General features: G+C 37.7%; 1 protein-coding gene across 1 annotated transcript in view; it reads left to right on the forward strand.

Moving 5' to 3' along the window:
• The window catches only part of LOC117503306 (glutamate receptor ionotropic, kainate 2-like), a 176,745-nt gene extending 176,443 nt beyond the window's left edge, over positions 1 to 302 (forward strand). Inside the window, exon 16 of the mRNA XM_034162522.1 lies at positions 68 to 302. Coding sequence (XP_034018413.1) covers positions 68 to 232 — 165 coding nt within the window. The 3' untranslated portion in view covers positions 233 to 302. The remainder of the gene's footprint in view (positions 1 to 67) is intronic.
• The last annotated feature ends 11,334 nt before the right edge of the window (positions 303 to 11,636 follow it).

The following is an 11,636-nucleotide window of genomic DNA, read 5'->3' on the forward strand; positions in this document are numbered from 1 at the left end:
AATAAATAATAAAAAGTCATTTTGAGTGCATTCATCAACCTTTGCATCTTTCCCGTTTGTCTTCCAGCGATCTTTCTGCAGCGCCATGATGGATGAGCTGCGGATGTCACTGAAGTGCCAACGCCGACTCAAACAGAAGCCTCAGCCGCCAGTCATTGTTAAGACAGAGGAGGTCATCAACATGCACACGTTTAATGACAGAAGACTCCCAGGGAAGGAAACCATGGCGTGAACAATGAACGCTCCTTCAGCGAAGGGGAGGCTTTCAAAAAAAGAAGAAGAAGAAGAAGAAGAAAAAGACAACACACACACGCACATACACACATGAGAAACAGTCAAATCAACGCTGACTTAACCGCAGACTGCAGTTTAACAGCGTAACAGAAGAAGACGGATGTTTCCTGTGGAAATATAGCTCTCCGAACAGCGTCACGCACTTTTTGATTGGGGTGAGGGGAATGACCGCCGGTTTGTTTTGTCTGAAGAGGAGCGGAGCTGGGGGGAGGTTTTTTTGGACAAAACTTGTTTGGACCTTGCGTGACGTGTACGCAATCACGCGAACGTTCTCCACATACTTCACACGTGTGCATAAGGCGGAATCGCTATTGTGACAGATGTAGTTTTTCTGTTGATGTCAAAGCCCTTTTGTCTTACACCACCTAACGTGTGTCCCTTCCTTCAAAGGCTTTCTTTCAAGCAATTTGAAATGCTAATCTCACAACAGGAAGTGGCAATCAGCGCCAAATGGCGCTCCATGAGCCAATGTATAAAAGTGACACTCAGTTTGGAATCACCCAAGCCAAACTCATCGTTTTCTTTTTTAAAAATTCACTGTATCGCCTTTTCTCGTGCCAACGTTTCTGCTGTTGTGAGGACCTTTCGAGCACGCCTATATGTTCAACGCCTCTCCAAGCGATGTATACTGTCGAGATTCTCACCCATGTCTGTCCTTCCCAACACAGTTTTCACTCTGTATCAGTTGTTGTTTCAATGCAGGATTTCTTAAAAAAAAGGAAAGAAAAGTTTGTTTTTGTACAACAGCAAGTTTTGTAGTACTTTGTATCATGTAGACAAAATATGTAGCAGATATCAACACAGCCCTCAAAACTGACTGCTTTGCCGTGTAAAATGCATCTCTCGTCATTTAAAGGGGTCATAATTCACATTGTCGGGTTTTGTTTTGTTTTTTTTTGCTTTTTTTTTTTTAAATTACAAAATAACACACAGGTGATTCATCCTGAAAATACCCATTTTTTCTGTTTTCAAGGAATGACATAATTCACAGCACAAATATAATATCCGCGACATATGTCACAGAAGCTAACATCGAGTCATTTCAGACCTAAGTTTTTCTTATAGCATGAGAATTTCTACATGCACACTCATACACCTGTGAAACATTGAGGATGTTTAACATGCAACACAAGTTATATTTAGCTGTAAAAGGTAGATAAAATTAATTTCACGCAATATGACCCCTTTAAGGAATCAGTCGCTTGTGTGTTAGGTTGTATTGACAGCTATAAAGTATGGGGACAATGTGATGGATAAAGGGTTAAATAAGGGTGAAAAGAATAAAGATAAACTGAGTTTAACATTTTGAAAGAGACTCTAATCCCCCATAAATCAACTGTCAACACAGTAAAGGTAGTTGGTCATTCTCAAAACTGCAACGGTGCTCTGGTCAGTGACGTCAGTTAGCTGGATACTGTATCATAGGTCAAATGTTTTGTTGACGATATCATGGTTTTCAAGGTAAGAACTTTCTTGGCAGTCCTGGAGATAATACATTTACTAATCAAAGCAAGTCAGTCTGTTATGAGAGACATTTTGCATAATGATCATAAATGATGTTCAAACAACAAGGCATACGTAGCATCGAACGCTCACTATTGCCCCTTAGTGGCTAACTGCAGTACGGTGAACCTCCTCCATGTGTGTCTGTGAGACATGGATCAAAATAAAACACAGAAATAGCCATTTTAAGGTACCTATATGGGTACCTTAAAACGGCTATTTTTGCAAATTGTTTAAACATACACCTGTGGATTCTACATTGTGGACATTGATCTTTGATCTTGCATGACCCTAAAAGTTCAAACTCTTTAAGAATGGCCATTTTGAAGATTTGGAATCACTCAAATAGACTGAAAAAAAATCTGTTCCAATCTCATCAAGTTACAGGTGTTGCCATTTCTAAGTGTCATTGTCAACTTCTTCTTCATTTTCATCCTTAGTGTCTTCTTCTTCATTATCATCATCATCACTATCTTCCTCTTCTCCTTTATCATCATCTTCTTCTTCATTGCCATCATTATCTTCTTCCTTCTTTTTCAGTATCATCATTATTGTCTTCTTCATTGCCATCATCATCATCTTCTTTCTTCTTCATTTTCATCATTATCTTCTCTTTTATTATCATCTTCTTTTTCATTATTGTATTCTTCATAATCATCATCATTATCTTCCTTTCCTTCTTCATTATCATGACTTCTTAACCCTCATGAGCATCAGAATTTCTTTCTTCTACTTCTTCTGCTTCTTCTTCATTGTCATTATCATCATCTTCTTCATTGTCATTATTATCTTTTTCTACTTCATTGTGCTCGGTATTATCATATTCTTCTTTTTCATCATCGTCACCATTATCATCTTATTTTTGATTGTCGTCATCGTCATTATCATCTTTTTCCTTCTTCTTCATTATCATCATTATGACCTTCCTCATTGTCATCAGCATGATCATCATCATTTTCCTTCTTCCTTGCTTCTTCTTCATTATCATTATCTTCTTTTCTTCATTCTCATCATTACTATCTTCTTCATTATTGTCATTATTATCTTCTTCCTTCTTCTTTATTATCATTATCAATATGCTCTTCCTCATTGTCATCATCACCATCTTTTGCCTTCTTTCTTGCTTCTTCATTGTGCTCGGTATTATCATCTTCTTTTTAATTGTCATCATTATCATCTTCTTCCTTCTTGCTTCTTCTTCATTATCATCAAAGTTTTCTTCTTTATTATCATCATTATGATCATCATCATGTTTCTTCTTCCTTGCTTCTTCATTCTCGTCATTACTGTCTTCTTCGTCATTATCATCACTATTATATCTTCTTCCTTCTTCTTTATTATCATTATTATGATCTTCTTCCTCATTGTCGTCATCATCATCTTCCTTTCCTTCTTCATTATCATGACTATCATCTTAATCCTCGAGAGCATCAGAATTTCTTTCTTCTTCTACTTTTTCTGCTTCTTCATTATCATTATCTTTTTCTACATTCTGATCATTACTATCTTCTTCTTCGTCATTGTCATCATCACTATTATCTTCTTCTTACTTCTTTATCATCATTATGATCTTCTTCCTCATTATCATCATCATGATCATCATCATTTTCCTTCTTCCTTGCTTCTTATTCATTATCATTATTATTGTCTTTTCTTCATTCTCATCATTACTATCTTCTTCTTTGTCATTGGCATCATCACTATTATCTTCTTCTTACTTCTTTATCATCATTATGATCTTCTTCCTCGTTGTCATCATCATGATCATCATCATTTTCCTTCTTCCTTGCTTCTTATTCATTATCATTATTATTGTCTTTTCATCATTCTCATCATTACTATCTTCTTTGTCATTGTCATCATCACTATTATCATCTTACTTCTCCTTTATTATCATCATTATGATCTTCCTCATTGTCATCATCACCATCTTTTGCCTTATTTCTTGCTTCTTCTTCATTATCATCATTATCTTCTTTTCTTCCTTATCATCATTACTATCTTCTTCGTCATTGTCATCACTATTATCATCTTCTTCCTTCTTCAGTATCATCATCATCATTACGAGTATCTTCCTCTTCTTTTCTTTCTTCCTCTTCATTATCATCCCATTCTTCGGTTTCCTGGGGTAGACAGATGGTGTGTGTATTGAACCCAAACAACAAAAAGAAAATTGCATGGGTTACACACATTTAAATAAAGTACACTGCTTTAGGAGAGCAGTGCAGATGGTAGAATCTGTTGTTCTAAAACTTGAAAGTTGTTAAAGTACTGTGCAAACGTCCAGCCCTCATGGCTCAACATAAATGTAGCTTTTGACAATTTTTTTAAAAAATGCATTAGTGCAGTACGTCAGTAAAAGACAGTTTAATCATTTGCATCATCTTTGCTTGCTGACATATTTTTAATCATGCCTAGGATTTTTGCACAGTACTGTTATCCTGGTACGAAATTACTATCTCGAAATGACACCAGATAAGACAGACGATGTATTGAGAAGTCATTTGGGCTTGTATCAGCTGATGTCATCGAGCATAATTAGGCACATTACGGCTTGCAGTATTCTGAAGTCTCGGGCCTCTTCAAATTGATTACATGTCCACAAACCTGATTTGTATCATCTCAGGGAGTGAATGCATAAGGTAATTACTTAATTGTTTATCTAATCAAGATTGTAAGTAGGGTGAGTGGTTATTTTTCTCGTGAGCTGCCGCACCACTGAATCGTCTGTGAGCCTGGCCTCGCCACTTTGCCCAACAACAGAATATCTACGTCACACTGGAACGGGCGTACGTAGTACATCTGTCTGTGTGTATGTAAACACATGCTTGTGAAGATAACTCAAGATCAATCCAGTGCATGTTGGGCACTTGATGTTAACAATATAGTCCTCAGGATATAGATGAGCTGATTAAGTTTTTGCAGAGGTCTGTGCATAGATTTCTATGCTAACAAGGGGAGCATAATCTTCTGGGAAAGGTTGTATCTTAGCAGTACTGAATAATTGGAAGCTCGTATTTACACACTCTATGCGTACATTCTTGTGGCTCACATGGGTATTGTATAAAGTTCATCGCAATGAGGAGGGTTTAATTCTTGAATTATGGCTGTATCTCACCAGTGTTGAGAAAAATCAAGCTCATTCATATCACGGGTACCTCATGTGGAGTTGATGGTGCAACATGAACTCTGCAGTAGTTTGCATACTAATTAGAAGAGCCTCAATTTGAGGTCCTGACTACTCTGTAAGGACTACAGCAATGAGGCATTTGACTCCAATGACCTTAATTCCTTGACATTCACCCAACTGTCTGATATCTGGCTGACCTTGCCAGGAAATTCACCCACCCAAGTTGGAACCCACCCAAGTTTGTGCCCCATTTCATTCAAATTGGGTTGAAAATCGGGTTCTGTTGCAAGAATGAGTACTTTAAGGGCAGTTTCTAGGTCAACATTCATTGCCATGCCAAGTTTGGTAGAAATTAGCAAAAGGACCAGGGAGGATCATCAGCATGATCATCATCATTTTCCTTCTTCCTTGCTTCTTCAGGTAGACAGACAAGTCATTGAACTTTGGGCAAATTTGACAGTGCCGGGCAATTCTGGAAGCTACTTCCATAAGTATGCCGAGTTTGGTGCAAATCACCTTATAAGTGTGTCTTTTGATGGCGTTAACCTTTTGTTTTTTTTAAAGCAAACCCTTTAAGTTAATTCCAGGCTTGACCTTCATGGACACACCAAGTTTGTGGAAATCATACCATGGACCTGTGAGGAGTGGAGGAACAGACAGACAGACCACAGTTTTGATCACTGACCCCAATGACCTTGAACTTTTTCCAAAACAAAGCCTTCAACTGCAATTCCAAGGTCAGCTTCCATCCATACACCAAGTGTGGTGGGAAAATACCAAAGGAGCTGGGAGGAGTGGTGGAACAACCAGACAAACGTTTATTAAATTATAATACAATATCTCCCCAGTGCTTACCAATGGGAACATCATTTGCATATTGTGGATATCTCCTGTAAAGTAGGTGGTGCAGCATGAGTGTCACCTATACATTTGCATGCATTTGCATATTAATAAGAAATGTTTTACTAAACCATATAAACACAATAAGAAAACTCATAGGGAGCACATGAGGCCACATTACTTGTCATGATATTTTCACATATTTGCATACTAATGAGCACCTTGGGGCAACGTATGTTGTGATTGGCACGATATAAATACAGTAAATTGGATTGAATTGAATGAGGAGAGATGGAACACCCATATTTCCACAGTGGGTTCCCAATATCCAACTATATTTTGCCAAAGTACTCTTCAGTACAAAAGGGTACTGCTGGAATGACGTCATGCCAAATGGTTGGTATCACTTGCATGGTGAAGGAGCTTTTCTGTGGTCCACCACTCAGGAGACCCCATTGCTGAAGATCGCACTGGCTGGTGACCGCCAACGAGACACCAACGTTCCACTTGGCTCCAACAAGTAGATGGGTACAGGACTCAAGATGGCTCCGTAGTGGAGTAGATGCAGTGACATACGCCACCAACAATGCTTGCAGACCTGACCTGGCCTGTACCTCATATGAAGCACAAGTGCAAAATGACTACTGCTATGATCTATACTATACCATAATTCTCTAAGGCTAAATCTGTGTGTCTGTTATATGCTAGCTAGTCTATCCGGCAAAAAAACTAAGAAACCACACATAGTTATAATTTTTCAGGCAATATGTAAAATTACCTGAAGCTGTGTAGTGATACTTTTCTATGCAAATTATAATTCTAAATGTGTTTTAAGCAGTGGTGGGCACAGTTCAGCTAATCGAAGCTAATGTTTTCGCTAGCGGATTAGCTTTTCGGATAAGTTTTAAAAACATCATCGGACCAGTTATCTTCCAATAAATTTAGTTTTGATAACTTTCAGTCCGATAACATTTTTTTGCTGGTAAAGTGGGCAAAGTTTAACGGTCAAGAACATTTGTAAACCCTAAAATCAAACATTTTAGTCTGTCTGTTGGGCATTTGTAGCAGACTGACTGCCTGTTGCTTGCTGATGATGTCATCATTAAGCGCAAAACGTGATTGGTTGGTCGACGCAGGGAGTATTGTGGGTAGTGTAGTTCAGGTTCACTTTGGGCATTACAGTGAGTGAGTCCACTCGACACAAAAACAAAACAGACTAATTTTAACATTTTATTTTATTTCTTTGAGGCTGTAATTTAATCAGCAAGACTCGGTGGGAAGAGGAGCTCTCACGGCGCAGCTGTGTGTACAGAGGGACTTTTCTTCATGTTTAGACACTGTTTTGGATTTTTAAAAAAGGATTCTTCATGTGGATTATTTATTCAGATGAATCCCACTGAAACTAACAGGTAAGAATTTATATTTACTACATGTATTTTACTCTGCCAATCAATGCATTGATGAATGTATTTTGGTTGTTTAAGCCGCGCGGTTGAAAGCATGTTTTTAGTTTGTGTATCTAATCTACTGAGATAATCTGTGACTTCTAATACTGTTGACAGTTTGGGGTTTTATTTTTTTATTCATTCATTATTCTTGCGTTCTTATGTGTTTGTGATCCTTGAATTTACCCAGCAGCGAAAAGTGAATGTGAAACTCGTTTATCAGAAGCAGACAGTGTAATCTGATGTGGCTGCATCTGAATCAATACTAAAAGTTATCGGTTATCTGTAATAAAGATACATTTTTTTAGCAGTTTATTAGTTTAGCATCAAAAAAGTTAACTTTTCTGTTATGGGATTAATGGTTATCAAAGCTAACTTTTTGGTTAGCTGTGCCCACCATTGGTTTTAATGAATCCCATTATTCACAATGAAAGTACTTGGCATATGCTTACATTAGCCCGTTAGCATCACGTTATGTGATGCCATCTCCTTATGTGATGCTAGTGAGCTTTCATATTAAAGTTAGCCTGTTAGCACTGCATTATGTGATGCTAGCAAGTTTTCATGCTAATGTTAGCCGGTTTGCATCACATTATGTGACACTAATGGATTTTTAAAACACGTGAACGAATAAATCACGGTTTTATGGCTCGCTCTCCTCGCTCAGGTCCTCACCACCACAAGTATGTATTTTTTAAGCACTTTATAAATCCCATGGCTCATAGTGGAGGCACTCAGCTCAAGCTAACATTGGGTGCAACATCAACCTAGCACCAAAATTATACATGCTAATGAATTACAGTATCTTTTAGGAATTGCTGTATATCTTTGCAGTCCTGAATGTTGAAATGTTTATATTTACACGATGAGAACCTCATGTGGAGGACATATTTGCAATATGATCGCTGCCATAATATTTGTGTAGATTTGCATACTACTGAGGGCAATACGCTCTTTTTGCAAATCACTATATCTCTGTTGTATTTGCATACATTTGCATGCTAAATACACCTTACACCATAAATACCTCATCGAGAATACATGTTGCGACAAAAATGAGTGGTCCTATTATATTTGCATAAACATGCATACTAATGAGGCAGCTCTTGGGGAGGCAGGAGGCGCGCCAAGTGCCTCTTCTTACAATGCCCTACAGAGACGGCAGCAATCGAGTTGACTACACAGCAAATCAGATCCACAAATGTTCTGAACGTTCTGTTTTTCCACTGTTTTCTTGTGCAGGCGGCGGTGGGGTAGCTGTTTTTCTGGCTAGGTTTTCAACAAGTAATGATAAAAAACTGTGTCTGCAGCCACAAAGTAAATGGCCACCCCATCTGCCCTCCAGATTGACAGGGAAGGTCGGAACATGCGTCAGTACATTCAGCGGGGACCATTTAGACTGTCACACTTATTTCCATCATATTAAATCTTCTTGCTCTTTTTCCTAAGTGGTCATTGGAAAGGTATCCATGGAAAACATCTTGTTCATTAGACAATTAATGGGTGAAATTGTGTTTTGGACAGAAAATTGCTTTCTGAATGTGACTTTGGTGCGTCATACAGTAGATATTATAGGCGAAGAACACCTGCCGTCACCGTGGAAGGTCTTCTGAAGGTGGAAATGGATTCTTCTGCTCATTTCCCAGCTATTTTAATCAATCATGAGTTGCAATTAGGAACATTTTCTTGCTCTGTTGTTGAAAACGTGACAGTTGATGATGATATTTGACAAAGTCAAACTCACACTTTGGATTATTACCTGCGCCGAGGTTATGTTTTCCGTCGCCTCTGTTTGTTGGTTGATTGATTGATTGGTTGGTTGGTTGGTTTGTTGGCAGGATTACTCAAAAAATCCTCAATGGATTTCAATGAAATTTTTTACCAGGGGTGTATCTTGGTCTAACTTAGAAGTCATTAAATTTTGGTAATTATCCGGAACACAATCCGGATCCAGTCATTTTTTTTAAGGATTCTTTATCATTGCAGGATAGGGCCAGTTTCAACATTTTTGCATCTAACATCATGAAGACAGGTCATAAAGGCTGAACAAAAATTAAGTGACAACACAACCATAATTTAGCATTTGTTTCTCCTCACTGAATAAAATTATTGGAAGATTAAAAAACGTGTGTAGTTCATGCAGTTTCTCTTTATAAATACATTTGCTGAAGATCTAAGAGTTTAACCACTGAATCTGAAACATGACTGTAGATGTGTGAAACGACGTGGAATAAGTCTCTTTGCCAAAGGGTATTCCATGTGACGTCAGTCACCCTATGGCCTTGGCGGAGGTTTGCGCTCTCCGAGTGCTTCTAGTTTGATATACAGTCAGGTCCATAAGTAGTTGGACAGTCACCGTCTTTGGAATTTTACATCTGTACATCCAGCACAATGGAGACAAAATAAAATGTTCTTGTGGTGTAGACTTTCTGATTTAACTCAAGGGATATAAAGAATCATTCCTAACCATCTATTCATTATGTTTAATTAACTGCAATTGTTATTCTTCTTTTTCATGAGCGTCGAACGAGCCTTTAATGTCTACATGGGAGCGGACCGTGTAATTATTTTTCCCAGGATAAATGAGGGAATTAACATAAAGGGGTGTGTCTATACGCCTCCCAGTGAGCATTTTTCTGCTGAAAAGATGTTTATCCACATTTATAATGGTATATGTCATTTTTATAAACCAATAGTGCAAATCTATGTGGAAAAACTGTCAAATCTGTTTAAAAATATTAAACTTGAAATGTCACACATTCACTTGTGTAGTGTGATATAGTGGAGCATCTGTTCCATCGCTGGTTCGAGTCCCCTGTGGAATTTATTTAGATTTTCCACATAGTGAGGGAAATAATTTATTTTTACTTTTTTCCAAAGACACAGCTCCTCATACCATTATTCATCCTATTTTTAATCTTATTTATATAATAATGAAATGTTTAATTGGTTTATATTATTTTGGCTATAGTGGAATGTATGTAGAAGTGGTGTATTAATTTGTTATTTTTCATTTCTGTTAACAAAATTTGATTCCAAGCTTTGACTGATGTATCACACAGGTAATTTCCTGAAAAAGGTGGGTGCCTAGGAGGAAAAACTAGCAAACAAGCTAATTATATTACTTGCACTCCTTATTTTTTGTTGTTCATGATCATTTTATTTATGAGGCATTACTTATAGGACATTTTATTTATTTATTTATCATTATATTATATTTATCATTTTATTTATGTAACTAGTAATGGTGTTGTAATCTATGTTTCAATTTTCTTTTTTTCAAACTCCACACAGAAAGGCCACGGGAATTGAACCCACGACCTTCTCGCTGTGAGGCAACAGTGCTAACCACTAATCCACCGTGCTGCCGTCACAATAATCATTATGTTTAATTTGTTCAGTTGGTTATGGGCTCTAAAAATGGGAGGACTGTGTATTAAATAATGGCTGTAATTCCTAAATGGTTCATTTTTGACAAATCCCATGAATTAAGGGTGAACATCTACACAACAAGCGCATATTGATTATAGACATTGTGTCACTGTCCAAATACTTAACATAACTTTCCCTAAAATCACTTAAACAATTGCTGATTTTAAATAATTTACAACCCCAAATTCCAGTGAAGTTGGGACGTTGTGTAAAATGTAAATAAAAACAGAATACAATAATTTGCAAATCCTCTTCAACATATATTCAATTGAATACACAACAAAGACAAGATATTTAATGTTCAAACTGATAAACTTTATTGTTTTTGTGCAAATATTTGCTCATTTTGAAATGGATGCCTGCAACATGTTTCAAAAAAGCTGAAACTGCTGACACTAATTGTTGAAGCTTTGTAGGTGGAATTCTTTCCCATTCTTGCTTGGTGTATGACTTCAGTTGTTCAACAGTCCGGGGTCTCCGTTATCGTATTTTGCACTTCATAATGCGCAGGTCAGTCTAGTACCTGCACTCTTTTACTACGAAGCCACGCTGTTGTAACACGTGCAGAATGTGGCTTGTCTTGCTGAAATAAGCAGGGATGTCCCTGAAAAAGACGTTGCTTGGATGGCAGCATGTGTTGGTCCAAAACCTGAATGTACCTTTCAGCATTGATGGTGCCATCACAGATGTGTAAGTTGCCCATGCGACGAGCACTAACACACCCCCATACCATCACAGATGCTGGCTTTTGAACTTAGCGCTAGTAACAATCTGGATGGTCTTTGTCCTCTTTTGTCCGGAGGACACGACATCCATGATTTCCAAAAACAATTTGAAATGTGGACTCATCAGACCACAGCACACTTTTCCACTTTGCATCTGTCCATTTCAAATGAGCTCAGCCCACAGAAGGCGGCGGCGTTTCTGGATGTTATTGATATATGGCTTTCACTTTGCATGGTAGAGTTTTAACTTGCACTTGTAGCAACGAA

This window comes from Thalassophryne amazonica, chromosome 21 (genome assembly GCF_902500255.1).
Source record: "Thalassophryne amazonica chromosome 21, fThaAma1.1, whole genome shotgun sequence".
NCBI lineage: Eukaryota > Metazoa > Chordata > Actinopteri > Batrachoidiformes > Batrachoididae > Thalassophryne > Thalassophryne amazonica.